General features: G+C 31.8%; 2 protein-coding genes across 2 annotated transcripts; both read right to left on the reverse strand.

Annotated features, from left to right (window-relative positions):
* Positions 1-399: 399 nt before the first annotated feature.
* On the reverse strand, positions 400-1,825 carry LOC131653605 (fructose-bisphosphate aldolase, cytoplasmic isozyme 2-like). Its single transcript, XM_058923848.1, has one exon. It carries the CDS (start codon positions 1,703-1,705, stop codon positions 629-631), a length of 1,077 nt encoding a protein of 358 aa, XP_058779831.1. The 5' UTR covers positions 1,706-1,825; the 3' UTR covers positions 400-628.
* A 10,388-nt stretch (positions 1,826-12,213) lies between these two features.
* Positions 12,214-14,686, reverse strand: LOC131651083 (toll/interleukin-1 receptor-like protein). The gene is made up of 3 exons (XM_058920754.1): positions 14,679-14,686; positions 13,859-14,509; positions 12,214-12,680 (listed from the first exon to the last, which is right to left on the reverse strand). Exons 1-3 carry the CDS (start codon positions 14,684-14,686, stop codon positions 12,656-12,658), a joined length of 684 nt encoding a protein of 227 aa, XP_058776737.1. The 3' UTR covers positions 12,214-12,655.
* Positions 14,687-20,283: the final 5,597 nt, after the last annotated feature.

Below are 20,283 nucleotides of genomic sequence, written 5' to 3' on the forward strand. Positions count from 1 at the left end.
TATTTTTAATAATATTTTATTATTTAATATGTTGTTACTCTAAAATATATTCTAATTATAAAGTATAAAAATATTAGATAAAAACAATTTTATATGTATATATTTTTAATTTTATATGTACATATTTTTATATTTATATTTTTAATAATATTTTATTATTTAAATTCTACCAATTAAATATAATAATAATAAAAATTATATTTAATTTTTTGTTGAAAAAAATTAATTTTTACATTAACTCAAATTCTTCCAAATTACTCCTCAAATGATAATAATAATAATAATAATAGTAATAATAATAATAAAAATTAATTTTTACATTAATCTTCCAAATTACTCCTCAAATGATAATAATAATAATTTTCATCAATTAAATGCGAAGAAAGCAAAGCTAGATAATTGCAAAGAAAACAAAGATCTTCACTTTATAATAGTGTCTCATAAAACCAAACTTTTCAAGACATATCCGCCAGATACTTGACAAAATAGATAGAAACAGAAATTATCAAAAGGTACAAAGAAAAAACAAAAACTCCAACCAATTATTTTGTGGTGAGTGAACCCCACTATACTCAAACAAGAAAATTCAACCCTCTTCTAGTCTTTAGGGAGAAGAAACCAACATTGATCAATACTTGTAATCCGCAACATGAAGACTCTCTGTGGCACCAGCACCAAGGTTAGAGGCACCCTTGTAAGTTCCAAGAGTAGCCTCGGAGTTAGCCTTAGCTCTTGTCAACAAAGCATCTTGAGCTGCCTTCACATTTTCTTTCTTTCCACCCCATGCCTTTAGGGTACTCTGTTGAAGTGCCCTTCCGAATGAGAAAGAAAGAGTCCATGGCTTCTTAGCTTTGAATTGGTTGATGGCATTGAGGTTAACACTGGCCTCTTCCTCACTCTGTCCACCAGACAAGAAAACAACGGCGGGAACTGCGGCGGGGACGGTTCTCTGCAAAGCTTTAACGGTGTGCTCGGCGATAACCTCGGGTGCAACCTTTGGTGAGTTGGATCCGGGGGTCACCATGTTTGGTTTCAAGAGAGTTCCTTCAAGGATGACATGATGATCACTCAAGGCCTTGTAAGTTGCGGCAAGGACACGCTCGGTAATGGCGGCACACTTGAGAATATCGTGTGAACCATCAACTAGGATCTCGGGTTCAACAATGGGGACAAGTCCGTTTTCTTGGCAGATGACTGCATAACGGGCCAATCCGTAAGCATTCTCATGGATAGAATGCTTAGATGGTTCGTTGGCACCGATTTTAAGCACGGCACGCCATTTAGCAAAACGTGCACCGGCTTCGTAGTACTTAGCACATCGTGCACCAAGCCCGTCAAGACCCTGAGTGGTGGTTTCTCCATCAGTTCCAGCAAGTTCGACGGTACCCTTGTCAACCTTGATACCAGGAAGAACACCAGCTTCGTTCAAGACATCAACAAAAGGTTTGCCTGCAGCAGTGCTTTGGTAAAGGGTTTCCTCAAAGAGGATAACTCCGCTAAGGTACTGAAGAACACCCGGGGCAGTGAAAAGAAGCTCACGAAGAGCCTGTCTGTTGGATTCAACATTCTCAACATTGATGCTCGATAGACGCTTACCGATTGTTCCAGTTGACTCATCAGCAGCAAGAATACCCTTGCCAGGTGTGCCGATGTAGGCAGCATTGGCAATAAGCTCATCATGGTACTTGCTCTTGAAGTGCGACATGATCGAGGAAGAGGATTTTTTGGAAAAGAATCGAGAGGGTTAGGTTAAGATTTAGGTGAGAGAAGAGAGTGATGAATTGAATGGGAGGGTTTTGGGTTTTTATATATAGTGATATTGATGGATTGGGAAACAAGACAGGAAGTTGAAAAAGGGGAAGATGGCCTAATTTTCGATGTATTTTGGTATCGGTTATGTGTCTCTATGGACTGCCGTTGGATTCGGTAACAACAAAGGCGGTTTTGGTTTTCAATTTCACCGGCCCGGTTTTGTTGCTAACAAAGCCCGTTAGGGTCCACCCGTTTTCAAAGTCGTTTCTTTTCTACTACTCTAATCTAACTTTTTTTTTTAAGCCAAAAATGAGAGTATATTAATAATCAAACAAAAAGATTAAACAGCAAAGCCTAAGTCTAGGAGTACCCGCATTGTCTAACAAGTAATCAGCTTTAATATCCAAATGAACACTATTATAATGTGCTTCTACTCGAAAAAATATCCCTCAATTAAATAATAGGATAAAACATAATTGTATTTTCTTTATAAAACTCTATATTATTTTAACTTTAATTTAAAAAATAAAAAATTAACGTCATTTTAATAATCACTAATGTTATAACTAATACACTACAATAATATTAAAAAATAGAAATAATTTCAATAAAAATAATTTTTATATAAAAGTTTATAATAGAGAAGAAATTAAAAAAATATATAAGTTAAATTATAATATATATTCTACAAAATTATTGTGCTTTCCTCGATAAAAAAAATGAATAATTAAGATTTAAAAAATATTATATCAAAGACTCTTACAAATTTATAATATTACGTCTTTTTTACTTAATAGGTCAAAAAAATATCTTTCAATTAAAAAATAGGATAAAATATATATGAGTACAATATCTCTTCTATTTTTTATTTTTAAACTGAATATCTCTTTTTAATGTTTTCCTTAACTAACCTCATTTTTATAATTTTAACTCTCACCGTTTTTTATTCCATTTTCTTTAATTCTCATTTAAATGGTTATTAAAATTTTAATTAATATGTATTGTAATTATAATAATGAAATTAAAAGTTAAAATTAAATGTATTAATAATTATTATATAATAAAAATTAGAAAGCTATCTTAAACCAGAGAATTGAGGTCCAGAGGCTGAATGACTGGGAGAATATCATGGGTTGGCATAACTTCAACATGAGCAAAATGTATAGAAAACTGCAGGATTTTGGTGTAAAAGTGGATTGGAAAAATCTGGTGTATGGTAATAACGCAAGGCCTCGAGCATGCTTTATGTTATGGCTCACCTGTCATGAAAAATTAGCAACAAAAGACAGATTATACAAGTTTGGCATGATTGATAATTGTTGGAGCGGTAAAGCGGCAAGCAACAAAAGTTTTGGAAGTATTTATCCGGGAAATTATCGTGTCCACAGAGATCGGTGCTACTGAACTGCCGTTCGACAGATTCTTAGTTCTTGAGTTTGGGTTTTGAATGAATTTAAATATGAAATGGAAAAGTAAATATCAACATAAAAAGAATACATTCTTCAAATAGAAGAAACTATCAAGTATTGCATATAATCTACTCTTCACAAACTTAAACTTATCGACCAGTTGCACTCAGTTTACTATACTCCTTAAACCATTCACGTGTTGCCCGTTGTCGGCATTCGTGTCCAAACACCGCCACGAGTTCTATCGTATGCTTAGTTGACGATTTCTCCACCAACCAAACATACGGTAGCTTACCGTATTGCTCGATCGACGATCTCTCCACCAATCAAACAACCCGGTAGCATTACGAACCAACACAAAGTGAACATTAACTCTTCATCTATCTCTACAATCAAGAAGCTAATGATTATCTCTCCTAATCAAGATTTGTGAGGTCTATTTCTACAACAACACAAACCCCTAACATCAAGATGCAAAACAACCCACCAAACATAACCCAAACATCAAGATGTAAAAAATCAGGAAAAACAACAAGTTTATATTGTAAAGCAACTTTATACAACACCATGGGCGACAAATATACATGAGATCAAAGTATATATATACAAAACCCACAAATGAAACCACAAAGAGAAGAAAAGAAGAAAAACCCAAAAATCTCACGGTTTGTCGGCTCCGATTGATGAAGGATTCAACCTCGGATCATCCATTTGACAGCTCCAATGTGTTTTCTAGCATCTTTCCACTCAAAAAATGCTATTGGATGGTTTGGAGCTCTAAAATATCCAACCATGCCCTAAAATATCTGATTTCCGCCTATTTATAAAATTCTGGATCTGGTACAGCGCGCGTCGCGCGCAGGAGCGCGCATCGCGCCCAACTCGCTGAGTTGAAAAATCAGCTTTTAGTAAAAATGGTGTAACTTGAGAACCGTAACTCCGATTTGCGCCCGGTTCGAAGCGTTGGAAAGCTTATTCAATTTCCTATCTAACAATGACAACATATCAACCAAATTGGTGATTTATTATTCTTTGATTTTGAGCTTTATTCGCCGAACGAATTGATTCCGCCGCTCAAAATCGCGCGTTTGAAGCCGTGTCTTCAACACGTCATTGCTCATGCTCCAAATACGCAAGAATACCTACAAAAAGAGTAGAAAACTATCAAAAAGTATAAAAGTGTATGAAAATATATCTATTCACAAAGTATACGTATTTATGCACAAAACGGGATATTATTCAAACGTTATTAACAAAAAGTATCGATAAGTGCCACTATTTACAATCACAAAATAACTACATTTTGGCACTTAACAACTCTCCCCAACTTGAATTTGTTTGTCCTCAAACAAGGCCAAACACTCAAATCGCAAAAGTAAAAATCCAAAGAATCAAGAATCAACAACGTTTAGAAAAACGAAACAATTGTACGGTTCAAACAAAAATGTACGAACAAAGTAAATACTTACCACAACCCTACAACGACAACATGAAAATGAAACGATTCCTAAGTACAAAAATTCATACAAAAAACATTCTAAACAAAACATGCTCAATCACGAATCACGCCTAGCAAAAACTCATCGGTAGATGAAAAACACCGAAAGGTGAGGACTTTGAACACACATCCAACAATCTTGCTAACAAAAGACAAAATTATGCGTTCATCTAAAAATAGTATTGAAAATGCAATGACACGAATCATAAGGGCTTTCAAGGTTGTAATGGGGCTCGGTTAACAAACAAGTGATAAGTCCTAAAGCTAATCGAAACAAAAACTTGCCTAAACCTAAGGGAGTAATTACTTCCACAAAGTTTCAAACAAAGGAACTTCAATCAAACTCTCTTCTTCATCACAAGTTTCACACCAAACACAAAACTTATTAACACAAATCTTATTCCAAACTCTTTTTGTTATTTTCTTTTTTCAAATTTTTCTCTTTTTTCTTTCTTTTTCTTTTCTTTCTTTCTCACATCCTTTTTTTTTTCTTTTTCTTTTCATAACCTCATACCAATCACAACATAAAGTGAATACTCCCTACTTTCTAAGGCAAGGTAAAAATACAACTAAACATCATAGTTAAGGGTTCAAGAAAAACGATAATCAAAATCCATCAAAAATGTGAACTATGTCTCAAGTTCAAAAACAAAATGGACAATGATAAAAAGGCTCAAAGGGGTTACGAATGGTCACACACTCACAAGGTAAATTGACATTTGGCTATGGTAGTTGTGCTCAAAATCAAACAAGTGCCTTGATCACTTTCGTGCATTCACAAAATCAATACAAATGAAAGATTAAACATAATAATATCCAGTTAAAACAAGAAATGTCGGTCACTCACATATATACACAATGGAAAGCCACCTCACATTTATGGTAAAAAGGGGAAACTAATTGTGATTCAAGTCATGAGCAAGTTATGCAAAAAGAATGAGTAATATGAAATTTGTACAAATGAAAAGTCTCAAAAACATGCTATGCTATAGAAAGCGATAAACGAGTACCTTGCCACGTACAAATTTGAACAATCATTACCGCACAATTGGCATGTTGAATCAATCAAAATTGGGGAATTACCAAATGCTACTTCAAGCGATCGGGCAAAAATTTGAATCTAAACACAAACAAAAGAATTAAAAATAAAACTATAAAATACTATACTATAAAGCCTTGGTGTAAGTGGGAAAAGGCTAGCCAAGTGAACCATTAAAAATAGTTCACTAGACAAAAGCAACACAGCGCGCGACGCGCCCTCAAGACCGCGCGACGCGCCCTATGTTCTGCCAAACCAAGCTTTTTAGCTCCCAGGCCGTGCGACGCGCCCTCTTTGCGCGCGACGCGCGCTACACCAGAAAAGTAAAAACCAGTTTAAAAGACTGCACAACTGGTGTAGCCTCCACTTAACACCTACACATCTCATTTTACACAACTAACAGAATTTACAAAAGTCAAAACCGTTGGGGTGCCTCCCAACAAGCGCTTGTTTTACGTCGTAAGCTCGACGCCTTTATTGTTTCGCGAATGGTAAGTAACTTCCCCACGGTACGCCAATGCTTTCGCCTCAAACGCAACCAAAAGAAAGCGACCTGCTCAAACACTTAACAAACGAATCAAAAGCAAAAGTATACACAATTATGTGTAAAAACACAAATATACATAAAACGCAATATTTACAAAATCCTTAATTGGCTAAACAAATTGAAAAGTGAAGATTTAGAATTTACGAACTATCCGAGTTCAATTTGTTTAGCCAACTTCACCTTGCTAAATAGCAAAAGTGAAGAGGAACAAACTCAAACACACAAACATGTATAAGTATGGAAATATAAACATGTATCAATATACAAAAATATACAAGTATGAGAAAATTCACAAATATACGATATTCACAAAACTCAAAAACAAAGAAACTATCGCAATGCGAAATCAATAAAAACACCAATCCCCGGCAACGGCGCCATTTTGTTGGAGCGGTAAAGCGGCAAGCAACAAAAGTTTTGGAAGTATTTATCCGGGAAATTATCGTGTCCACAGAGATCGGTGCTACTGAACTGCCGTTCGACAGATTCTTAGTTCTTGAGTTTGGGTTTTGAATGAATTTAAATATGAAATGGAAAAGTAAATATCAACATAAAAAGAATACATTCTTCAAATAGAAGAAACTATCAAGTATTGCATATAATCTACTCTTCACAAACTTAAACTTATCGACCAGTTGCACTCAGTTTACTATACTCCTTAAACCATTCACGTGTTGCCCGTTGTCGGCATTCGTGTCCAAACACCGCCACGAGTTCTATCGTATGCTTAGTTGACGATTTCTCCACCAACCAAACATACGGTAGCTTACCGTATTGCTCGATCGACGATCTCTCCACCAATCAAACAACCCGGTAGCATTACGAACCAACACAAAGTGAACATTAACTCTTCATCTATCTCTACAATCAAGAAGCTAATGATTATCTCTCCTAATCAAGATTTGTGAGGTCTATTTCTACAACAACACAAACCCCTAACATCAAGATGCAAAACAACCCACCAAACATAACCCAAACATCAAGATGTAAAAAATCAGGAAAAACAACAAGTTTATATTGTAAAGCAACTTTATACAACACCATGGGCGACAAATATACATGAGATCAAAGTATATATATACAAAACCCACAAATGAAACCACAAAGAGAAGAAAAGAAGAAAAACCCAAAAATCTCACGGTTTGTCGGCTCCGATTGATGAAGGATTCAACCTCGGATCATCCATTTGACAGCTCCAATGTGTTTTCTAGCATCTTTCCACTCAAAAAATGCTATTGGATGGTTTGGAGCTCTAAAATATCCAACCATGCCCTAAAATATCTGATTTCCGCCTATTTATAAAATTCTGGATCTGGTACAGCGCGCGTCGCGCGCAGGAGCGCGCATCGCGCCCAACTCGCTGAGTTGAAAAATCAGCTTTTAGTAAAAATGGTGTAACTTGAGAACCGTAACTCCGATTTGCGCCCGGTTCGAAGCGTTGGAAAGCTTATTCAATTTCCTATCTAACAATGACAACATATCAACCAAATTGGTGATTTATTATTCTTTGATTTTGAGCTTTATTCGCCGAACGAATTGATTCCGCCGCTCAAAATCGCGCGTTTGAAGCCGTGTCTTCAACACGTCATTGCTCATGCTCCAAATACGCAAGAATACCTACAAAAAGAGTAGAAAACTATCAAAAAGTATAAAAGTGTATGAAAATATATCTATTCACAAAGTATACGTATTTATGCACAAAACGGGATATTATTCAAACGTTATTAACAAAAAGTATCGATAAGTGCCACTATTTACAATCACAAAATAACTACATTTTGGCACTTAACAATAATATAGGGACTGCTGTTTTTGCGCAAAAGATGAATCGATCAATCATCTTTTCTTCGAATGCAACACTATGAAAAGAATATGGATGGAAGTTTTGAATTGGCTATAGGTGAGGCGCACCCCTCACAACTGGCACAATGAGCGTCAATGGTTAACTCAACAGGCGAAGGGTAAGGGACCCCGAGCTCAAGTGATTAAAATGGCGGCAGCGGAAACGATCTATGAGCTATGGAAGATGAGAAATAATATAAGTTTTGGTAATGACGTAGATACCAATAATATAGTAAAAAACATTATAGATACCGTAATCTATAGAGGGTGGGAAAATAAGAAGATTAGGAGATATTTAGCTATTCTGATGATAGGGGAGTGATACTTTTACTTTCAGTTTTGATTTCTCTTGTCTGCTAGATTATTCTTGAGTTGTTGGATCCATTTTGGATCGCTTGTACAAATCGATCTTTTGAATCAATAAAAGTATATTTATTCAAAAAAAAAATAGAAATAAAAATTAGAAAGGTGTGGCTGGCGCAAGAATGTAGTAAGAAGGGATGGAGACGTCACTTGCTTCGTGTGACACTGGCATAAACAATATATTTTGTTTGGAAAGCAAGAAATGAGGCTATCTTCAATCAAGTGAACCTAGGGACCGAAACAATTCAAAATATTAAGACTAGTGTTATTACTAGGAGTAGTCTATCTAAGCACATACGAGGGTATATAGATGCAATAAATATGAGCATTAGATAGTATGTTTTGGTAGGTTGTGACTTGTTTGTTATTTGGAACCTGGATCTTATAGGATCGGTTTGTATTAACTGTTTTTGTGGAATAAAAGTCTTATATTCTCAAAAAAAAAAATAGAAATAAACATAATGAAGTAAAATTAAAATGATTTGCTATTTTATAGAATTTATTATTTAATAAAATCTATTTTAATATATTTATATTTTGAGAATATATAATACTTAATTTTATCTATTTATATTTTTTATCTATCTACTTCTACTTATATGGTATAATTTTAGATTTTACAAATTTTATATTCCACTATTTTTCTAGCAATATTATCAAAATCATCTTTAGCAATATTATATTAATGTATTTTCTAAAATAAAAATCAACTATTGATATGCTATGAGTTACGATTTTTTTATTCCCATTACTTGAAAAGTTATGAGTTACGCCACATTAATTATCTTTCTATCATTATTTATAACTGTTATAGTTATAACTTTCTATCCTTATTTGTATTAATTTATTTTTATTTTTCATACCAACCACACTAATTTTTTTAATTAATAAAAATCAGTGTAATTAATTCATTAAAATAAATTAAAAGAGAAGTTACTCATTAGTGAGAAGTTACAACTCATCCACTTTTCAAACATATGTATCACCCCATCTCCATCAGTTTATATATGAAAGTTGAAGTCAATTTTAAATTATTCCTTTTTCACAATACAATTATCATTATCAATTCTACATGGAGAATAAACATGACATGGATAAAGGTTTTGTACATGAAATTAAGATTTTTTTAAATTATATTTTTGATTTAATTTTTTTTTTACAATTTATTACATTTTTAAACTTTTATGATATTGAATTATATTTTTGTATTATGAATCAACCTGTCATGGATGAAGGATTTTAACATGAATATGAAGTATTTTTTACATTTTTGAATTTCTCTATTTTATCAATTTAGTATATTATTCATTTTTTCTTCTTCTATTATTTGTTTATATTTTTGTATTAGGAAACAACATGCTATGGATGAAGGATTTTTACATGAAATTAATTTATTAATTTTTTTTGTATTAGGAATCATCATGCCATGGAGGAAGAATTTTTACATGAAATGTATTTTAACATTTTAATTTTTTATTTTATTTTATCAATTTAGCATATTATTCAATTTTTCTTCTTCTATTATTTGTTTTTTTTATTAGGAACCAAAATACCATGGATTCTATAGAGAATTTATACGTTAAATTAAAGGTATTTTTTTAATTATTTTGCTGAACTTTTGTATTTTATCAAATTACTATATTGTTAAATTTTTAACTTATTTTTAATTAACTATAATATAATTGTTTGTTGTCTTACAAGTTTTTAATAATGTATACTTTTCTCTAACTTTGTATAGTTAAATATGTTGTAGATTTATTTAGTCAATTTGTAAGTGATGATACTTATATTAGATTAGAGATTTGACAAATTTATCATTTTACTTATTTGTAATTGTATTAACATTGCAAATTTCCTATATAGTTGTTTACATAATTAAGAACCATGTATAAATACCATTGTCTTTTTTTTTCTATGGAATCGATATATGGATTTTTTGATATACACGTGATAGTTTATTTCTAAATTTACATAAGAAAAAATATTTTATTTATATTTTAACTTTATCTATAAAAAAAATAGTGAGTTTTATTTGTTTAGAATCATAAACACTACATAGATCAATTAAATAATATATTTTGTAAAAATAATTTATATATTCTTATAATTAACACAACACATTAAAATATAAAACGCATAACTCTAAAAAATATTAATATTTTAATATTTTAACTTTATTTTTAATTTTAATATTATTCTAATTCTAATTGTAATAATATGTTTTGGTGTAAATTATTGTAAATATATAAAAATATCTTTTCTATTCCATAATCACCTATAAATTTTCATTTTTACTTTTTTTTATCTTTTTAACTATTCATTAAAGGTGACATAAAAATGCAATATTTTATTTTTGTTTATCGGTTATTATATTTTATTAATTGGTATAATAAAAATTTTAGAAAATGATAGGTCATAATAATAACATTAATAATAATAGTATATGATAACTGTTATAAAATATTGTATTTTTTTTTTGTATTTTTGCACACATTTAATCCTACCTTCATTATTTACTTACTCTTTTTCTATCCATTTCACCTATTCGTTCTTTTTTATAATTTTTCACAATTGGTAGCAATTGATAACAAATTGTAAGTCACCTAACTTAAATATGATTTACTCACAAACATATATATGCGTTGACAAATCGAAAAACCAATTACATATTCCATAAAAGTTTACATGATGGAACAAATTACCACATTTTATATGGAAGAATTTATCAAGAACCATTTTGACCTCCCAAATTTAGATTTTTCTTAATTTTAATTTATCTTTTCAGCTTTTATTTGTTTTGTATTGTTTTTGTCATTTATTTTATTTATTCTTTCATTTGTTAATTTAGTGGGTTAGGTCTTATCCCCCATAATTATAATTCTTTTCCGATTAATTTAGATTGGATTTATAATTAATAATATTATATATTTTGTTGATAATATGTGACTGAATTTATTTTTAATTTAAATCCAATTGAAAAAAATGACAACGACTCATGAAAATGTTGATATGGTGTAAATTAATTTAATGAATAAAAAGTTATATTAATAAATTCATAGTATTGAATATGTTTATAATATATTTATATTAAAGATTATATATATATATATATATATATATATATATATATATATATATATATATATATATATATATATATAACTATAAAATTATTATTAACTTTTTAAGTAAAAAATAAACTCAATATAAAATATCAATTCAAATATATTTTATATTTATCGATAACAATTTATTAAAACGTATCCGCGCATCGTGCGTGTAGCCGTCTAGTATATATAAATCCAAGGTTGTCATGATGCCAACCCTAGACACATGTCATGATAACAATTTTTGGTAAAACTTTAATTATACAATTTACTATATCGTCCCTACACTAAAAATAAATAATAATATTAATAAATATAATAAACATACTCCCTCCGTTCCTTTTTAAGTGTCGTTTTAGAAGAATTTTTTTGTTCCTATTTAAGTGTCGTTTTATAATTTAATGTTATAATTTGTCATTTATACCCTTATTTTTTCAATAACTCCACCTCAAATTTTTCAATTAGTTATTGGAAAAGGAGAGTGTATGATTGAATTTATTTGGAAAGAGAAAAATAAATAAGGGTATAATAGAAAAAGTAACTCTAATAATCCACTATCTTGGTGGAAGAGCTTTTTGCTAAAACGACACTTAAAAAGGAACGGAGGGAGTAATAATTAATACTTTCGAAACCCCAACATGATATCGTCCCTAACATAAAATCCAACTAATTTGCCCAATTCAAGCAGAGCTCTCTGCCATTGATCAACCTTGTTGCTTACGTCATATTTGAATTTATAATCATCTTTGAAAACCCCAATATACTTTCGAACAAGAGACAGATCAACACAGTAGAAAACAGGGATAACGGTCTTCTTCAAGTTTGTGCGACATTACAGCAGCCACATTTCATTCAAACACAACGTTACCTTACAATATTTCTCATAAGAAGACAACTACAAAATCCCTTGAATCTCAAATTGCTTGTAAAAGTTGTGGTGAAATTGATTCTCCTTTATGGAGAGTTTGATTGTCCTTGAATACAGGAATACCACTTTTGATGAGATGGTGATAAAGATGATCGGTCAGAGTTCTGTGAGTGTCAGGGCCTTGGAAACTGAGAAACGTGTCGTATTTACAGATTCATAGAGAGCTGTTGCTAGTAGAATCTATAGCAAAAACTCCTGAGAAGTATCTTTTTTGAATCAAGAACATGAGGTTAAAAAAAGCACGGAAAAGGATAGATAATGGAAAGGCATTGGAGCCCGACAACATATCTATTGAGGTATGGAAAAGTCGTGGTAATAGAGAGTCTTGGGTGGCTCACAAAGCTTTTCAGAGAGTCATTGAGCAAAGAGTTATTGAGCAAAGACGAAGAAAAGAGATTAAAATTACGGATAGTCAATTTGATTTTATGCCGAGAAGGTCGATTACAAAGTGATCTACTTACTACGATGTGTGATGGAGGCATGGAGCAATATCAGATGGATCAAAATGACTACACTAAGGATTAACTCAAAGAGCAAACGCCGAGATGCATACTTTTTGTAGATGATATAGTCCTACTTTGAGAATCGAGAAAGGAACTAAATGGAAGGTTGGAGACAAGCCTTAGAAGCACATGGTTTCTCTTGAGAAGAAGCATGACAAAATATATGAAAAGCCATTTTAGTAAAAGGCAAAGCATTTCTAACTTAAGGTGAAAGTTGGAGATTATGGCATTTCACAACTTACACGGTTTAAATATCTTGAGTCCATGGTACATAATGACTGAAGAAATAAAAGGTGATGTAAACCATTGAATTCAAGTGGGGTGGTTGAAATGGAGAAAGGGTCTCAGATGTCTTATGTGATACAAAAGCACATCTAAAGAAAAAACTGAGTCAGCTATAAAACCAACAATGTGTTGGATGAAGAGTTTGGGCAGTAACAAACCAATACGATAATAAAATAAGTGTAGCGGAAAAGAGGATGTTTCGAGGGTTGTATGGTAGAATTAAACAAAGTAAGATGAAAAATGACAATATAAGAGAGAAAGTTGAGACATCACCTATCGTAGAAAAGATAGTGGAAACTAATCTTAGTAGTTCAGATATGTAAAGAAAAGAACGATAGATTATATAGTAAAGAAAGTAGATCAGATGAAGAGTAAACAAATTATTACAAATAGAGCAAGAATAAGAAAAAAATTTAAAAATTCTATGAACAAAGATATAGTGCTTGATATAATATTGTAAATTTATTTATCACGCGGAAGAATAAAATAAACAGGCTGGATTTGTACTGACTATAAAAAAGGAATAACAAAGGGAATTCGAGTAGAAAATGTAAAACAAGTGGCAAGAAAGGGAATAACACTTACTTGTTCCTGACATCCCAACCGACTAAGTTAGCTATAACCTTCATAGCATTCGTCCATCTCACAACCTTGTTTGGATCGTGCTTGAATTTCTTCTTATGTAAAACAAAGTCATTCTGGTACACCCCAATCTGTTTTCGTACATGAGATGGATCGACATCATAAAAAACAGGAAATACTTTTTGATTAAATTCTTTAGGACATTCAGCAATAGTAGCCATCTCTTCCAAACACCACGTAGACTCTGCATATCTTTCAGAGAAGACAACAATAGAAACCATAGAATTTTGAATTGCTTGAAGAAGTTGCGGCGAAAGGGATTCTCCTTTCTCAAGCCTTTTATCATCCATGAAGGCGAAAATACCCTTTCTTGTTAGATAAGCATAAAGATGATCAACAAAAGTGTTGCGGGTGTCAGCGCCTCTGAAACTGATAAACACATCATATTTATAGCTATGGACACGGTTGGAATCAGCGGAAGAACTAGAAGAAGCTGAATCTCGCTGGCCCAAATTGGACTGCGAAAAACAACCCAACACTGTTCGAAATGGTTGTAGGAGCAAAGACCTCTGCGAGAGCGACGGCGCGTCTGTTGTTTGTATATGAACTAAATTAGTAGATAGAACGAACAATTTAAGGACAAGTTTTATATTTCTATAGTTTACCAAATAAAAGAGAGTTATAATTTAGGCAACAAAGCAGTGTTTCCCTCGGATATAAACAGAAAGAGAAACCTAGGTTATCCAATTAAAAAAATGATAATGAATGATATAAATAAAAGGGGGGAAAAAGCTTATGGTATGGTATATGAAGTTAGCTTTACCTGAACATTTAGAGTTTGAATCCATCTTGTTTGATTTCATGGACTTACAAAAATCACTGCATTGGAAGACCTATTCTCCCTGCTCTGAAAGTGTGAATCACATTATGAGAGAGAAATTAATATATGGCAGGTTATTCTAAGAAGGTAGGTCAACAATGTGATGCTAACCTGAGTAGCAAAATTTTTCATTCATGGGTAAAGAGACCAAGGAAATGATGATGAAAAGTGAAAACGCGCAAACACGTAGAAAGAATAATTAGTTCTTTTGACTTTGGTGTAAAGTGAGTAGACTTCACAGTTCTGATTTCTCACTCACTCGGTCCCGAGAGTGAAGTGGCGGGGCTAATTTTGTCTTCTCCGCTTAGAAATGAGTCGTGGAACTTCTCTCAATTCCACTACAGTACAATATAAGAAAATAAACTGTTCTGGAAAATATTAATATGCCCCTCTGCTTCATTATGGTGTCACGTGGATCCTTCTGCTTTTAGCTTTCGGCTTTCACTCTTATTCTTTCCAGCTCTTTCCAATGCATGAATCTATTTTAAATTAAAAATCTTTCCTTGGAAACATAACTATTTTCTTTCCCCTTCTTTTACTCAATAGTCTTTTCTTACTCCTTCCTATGTTCTTTCCCCAATACACAAGTTTCCAGCCAACTCATACTTTCTTTCTTCTCACTCTTTCATCTCCTTCTTCTCTCTCTTTCATCTCATTCTTCAATAGCTTCTTCCATTTTTTTCAATGTTTCTGTATAGTATTTATTTAACAACTTTAAATTCGATTGATTTTCAGGTTCAATTTCATTGTTTAAGAGATTTTTCGTTTCTATTATTTTCAGGTATTTCCATTTTCTTTGTTAATCAACTTTAAATTTTGTTCCATTTTAATTTTTTTCCATCTTTAGTCATTATGTATTGCTTTTTTGTTCTTCATCTTCGACTAATCAAATCTACAAAGAAGAGAAAATTGATTCAGATCTACAAAAATGGAAAAATAGATCCAGATCTACAAAATCCATTTCTGTGTATCTTCTTCCATTTCAGGAGCTTTAGGTCTCCAAATTTAACATGTTGTCACCACTTTTCAATTCTTATTTTTTTAACCTACCACTTTTTAAAAAAAATCTATTTTTCTTCAACTTCCATACGAAACTCATTTTTCAACCATCCTTACAAATTGTTATCTCTTTGTCTCTGCAACTCTTTTTTAACAAATCAACCTAAAAATTGTTTTTTTAAACAGTTAAAAATTTATATTTTTTATTATACTGTTTAGATCTAAAAAATTAGAACAAAAATTAAATATTTTATTACTAATTTTTGAGAGAGAAAAGACAACTATATAAAAAAATAAATGTTGATGAGATCTCAAAATTGATATATGAACATTTTTTTAAAAAAAATTGATGATAAAATCTTCCGTTTCTTTTTTTATTTTTTAAAACATAACTTTAATATACCTAAATTATTCTATCGTTTTTAATGAATTTTATTGCTATTAATTTTAAATCATTTTTTATTATTAAATTTAAATATTGATTATACAAAAAAAATATAAAATTATAATTTTTTAAAATATTTTATTTTGCAATCTTGTGTGTCATCCTATTCACTAACTACATTTAATAAATTTGAATTGCAGAACAAGTTGTGGAAGAATATTGATGGAGAGAAATATTAAAGAAGGATATTAATGGGTAAAAATATTTGTTGAAATTAAATACACTTAAATGTCATTAATTTGTCATAATTTTTGTAATACTAATTTAATTTTGATTAATAATATATAAATTTGTTTATGTTATATAAGATATATTTAATGATGAATATTTTTTGTTTATGTAAAAATGACATTGAAATAACATTTGTTTTACTTTTAAGAAAAATTAAAATGGAAGGTGGTGATGCACAATGCAAATTGAAAATTACTTTTAATTTAAAATTATTTTTAATTTAAGATACAACATTTATTAAGATGATATTGAAAATTGAAAGAGAATATAATCTTGAAAAGAAGTTGAATTATTATTGAAGATTGAAAGAAATATCGAATAAGTGATGAATATATAAGAATGGGTTAATGCAGTGCAAAATGCTTTCGGACACATCATACCCCTACTTTTTTTCTCAACTATTATTATTATTATTATTATTATTATTATTATTATTATTAAATTCATCTTCTTTCATATCAACCTTGTGTTCTTTATTTATTATTTTGCCTTCATTAGTTTTTTTTGTTTGTCTTGAATTTAAACAATGTCTCCTTTTACATTTTGGAAAAAAGCAAACATCTAATCACTCTCTTTTTTGCAAATGCTTTTTCTGCCCTATTGACTATCTTTTACTCAACCTTCTTCCATCCCATCCTTCATATGTCTCTTCTCTCAAACTCCTCCCAACACTCTTCCTTTCAATACTTCCATCACATCCTTCATCTACTTCTACTTCTGTATTTGATTACAAGTTAATTGTATTAGTAAAAGAAAGATAATATTGTAAGTTAATTTTATTGATAAAAGAAAGATAATATTATAGAAAGTGGTTAAATCATCAATAAAGAAGAAAGATGGAAAAAATTGTGTGGTCCATTACATCTTTTTTCTGGCTTCGATTATGCTTATTGAAGTACTAATAACAATACTTGTGCTTTCATTTTTTTTCAATCTATTTCGACAATTTTAAATAAAAATAGATACACTTAATAAATGTTATTCATCATATTATGTGATTGAAATAACAATTTAATTGATTGTTCTTTTCGTATGCAGGTTAAAAAAACCATTTTATAATAAATTACAAATAAATAAATGGTGATTTTGTCAAAAAAATAAAATAAAAATAAATGAATGATTAAAATATCTTTATTGCATATTTAAATACATTTAAAGATAATATTTATTTATAGAAAAATATTAGAAGTTGTAAGATAAAAAATTATTCAATTCTTTTGAATTATTCAGGTGTCTAGAACCCTTAGTTCTCCTTTGAATACAACTTGCTTACTAAAAAAGAAACCTTTGAATTATTGTTATTATTACCATTATTAACATTTCTTTTTAACATATATCAACACAATTAATTTTAATTACTTATTTTTATGAGCATTTAATATATTTATGAAATTCTTGACATAATTAAATTATTGTTAATGTAAAATTGATATCTTACTAATGGAAGTTTGAAGATATTTTTTATAGTAACTCAATATATAAATTTTATAGGATCAATAATATATAACGTAATTAAATTATTGTTAATGTAATATTGATATTTTACTAATGGAAGTTTGAAGATATTTTTTATAGTAACTCAATATAGTATCCTATGCCCCAAGGGATACGGATGGTTGTGCGCATGAGCTTGCAAGATACGGAAGAACCATGCAGAGTGGTATTCGGATTTTCTAGGAACCTCCTGAGTTTTTGCAGAAATATTTGAAGTTTGATCTTGACGGTATATCCGTGACTAGTGCTGGCGTAGGGTAGTTGTTCTTTTTCTTGGGCTTTGGCCCTCCATCTTAACAAAAAAAAAATTTACTATTAACATATTACCATATTTTTAATATATAATTGGAAATATTTTTACTAACGTAGCTCATTTATGGAGTAGTCCATTTATAATTGTCCTTTTAATACTCTACACAAACGTTTAAAATAAAGGAAATTAAAATAATGTGATATTTTGTTATTTAATTATAAATAATTTTTATAATTATAGTGAGTAAAAGATAATAAAAAAATGAATGATTTTATTTATATTATTTATTATTCATTACTTTTATACTACTCGTTTTTAATAGATTTATATTACTTTTTCATAGTATGTTAAACTGTTGGTGTTGTTACATTGTGTACTTACTATATCAATATCATTGTCTTGAATATAACAAACTTTGCAAAATTTCTCTGACCTAGAAAATTCAGAACTGTATCAATCTACTTTCAATCAATTAGGTCTAAAATTAAGAGAGTCCTGTAGCTACCGCGAAAATTAACAGAGTCGCCACTAACATATTTATCCTGAAAAGGAAGGGAATGCCAGCAAACCACAAAACAAAGCAACGGTCTCACGACCAGAGAAAAATGGTAAGGGAGTCGGTTACGCGAGGGGAAGGTGTTAACACCCCTCGCGCCCATCGTACTCGATGGTATCCACGCATGTGTCTAAAACTATGGGTGTGTAACAAATCTATGCTAATCTGGACTAAAATGCATGCAGAATGTAGGGAAAAGAAAGAGTTATGCTCGCACGGGCCCTACCCCGCTGCCTATGTATCTGTTTTGCAGAATCAGAGCTACCGTAGCTCGGCTAACTAGTTTCTGTTTGTTTTGTGTTTTTTAGGTGAACGAGTTACATTCACACTCCGCTGCTCGACCTTTGGAGACTTAGGCTTGGGAATGGAGCGAAAATAACAAGCTCTTAAGAAAAGAAAATCAAAGAGTGTGGTTTAAGTTTTAAAAGATGCATGAGGAAAACCTAAGCTAAGGGGGAAAGCTTGCTATCTAATGTTATCATACAAAGGGTACAAGTCTAAACTAAACTAGCAACCTACGGGGGAAAGAGGAAGCAAACAATAATATCATACAAACGAGCTCCACTCGTAAAGCAAACAAACAAACGGCACTGGCCGAATGGTAGAAAAGTGGTCCCGCCATAGCCAAGGGGAGCGAATCACCCGAGTCAACCAAGCATTAAACCTCGTGAAAATGATCGGGCCATAAACAAGAGGAGCGAATCCCTCTCAGCAACCAAGCCGTCACGGATCGTAAAGGAAAACGGTGCGTGCGTACACCGAGCATCGACGTCGAGCGACGCGAGCTATAGGAAATGCGGGGGTCCGATTGCATGAACCCTTTTCCTGACATACTCGATAACAAGATCTTGTGCTAGTTCAGAAGCAAGCAACGCGTAGCGTGCGCATACCGAACAGACTCGGTGAGACTGGGCGGGGGTTGATTGCTAACCCTTTCCGCATGCCTTCCATGAGGACTTAACGGAGTGCCATCTGGGACTTATTACACCGTGACTCCCTGCCGCAAAGCACAAATATAAACACACCAACAAAAACAGAGCCTCTTTCGAGGGCTTGGTCAGATGCATGTCTAAGTCCTACTTCTCATGTTATAGGATGATGCGGAAAGCGGTAAAAAGGACAAGGAGACAATACCGAACGGATAGCAAATCCGCAATGAGCTAGCAAGCGTAAGCAGAGAAGTCTGGAATACTTCGCGTAAGCCATCATCAAGCAAGGCAAGTCAGAAAGCGTCGTCGTGAAAATGTATCACAAGCGACATGTGGCACGCGTCGAGCATAACCATATAAGCAACCTGCAAGAGACACAATCCAGATAATACAAGAGTATACATCTCAATGAATGAGAGATCAGGTCATTGGCATCGGAAATAGGTTCGTGTCCCACAAATAAAGTGGAACACGACGCAAATCAAGTCGTAAGACAAATCGCACTGGAAGTGAATTCGTGTCCCACAAATAAAATGGAACACGAAGCAAGTCGAATCATAATTGAAGGCTCTCTCGAAGTATCTCGCACATCTCAGCAAACAAATCAGCAGTAACAAGGAAGCACGCTATAGAAAATACTA

The sequence above is a fragment of the Vicia villosa genome, linkage group LG2 (assembly GCF_029867415.1).
Source record: "Vicia villosa cultivar HV-30 ecotype Madison, WI linkage group LG2, Vvil1.0, whole genome shotgun sequence".
In the NCBI taxonomy this organism is placed as follows: Eukaryota; Viridiplantae; Streptophyta; class Magnoliopsida; order Fabales; family Fabaceae; genus Vicia; species Vicia villosa.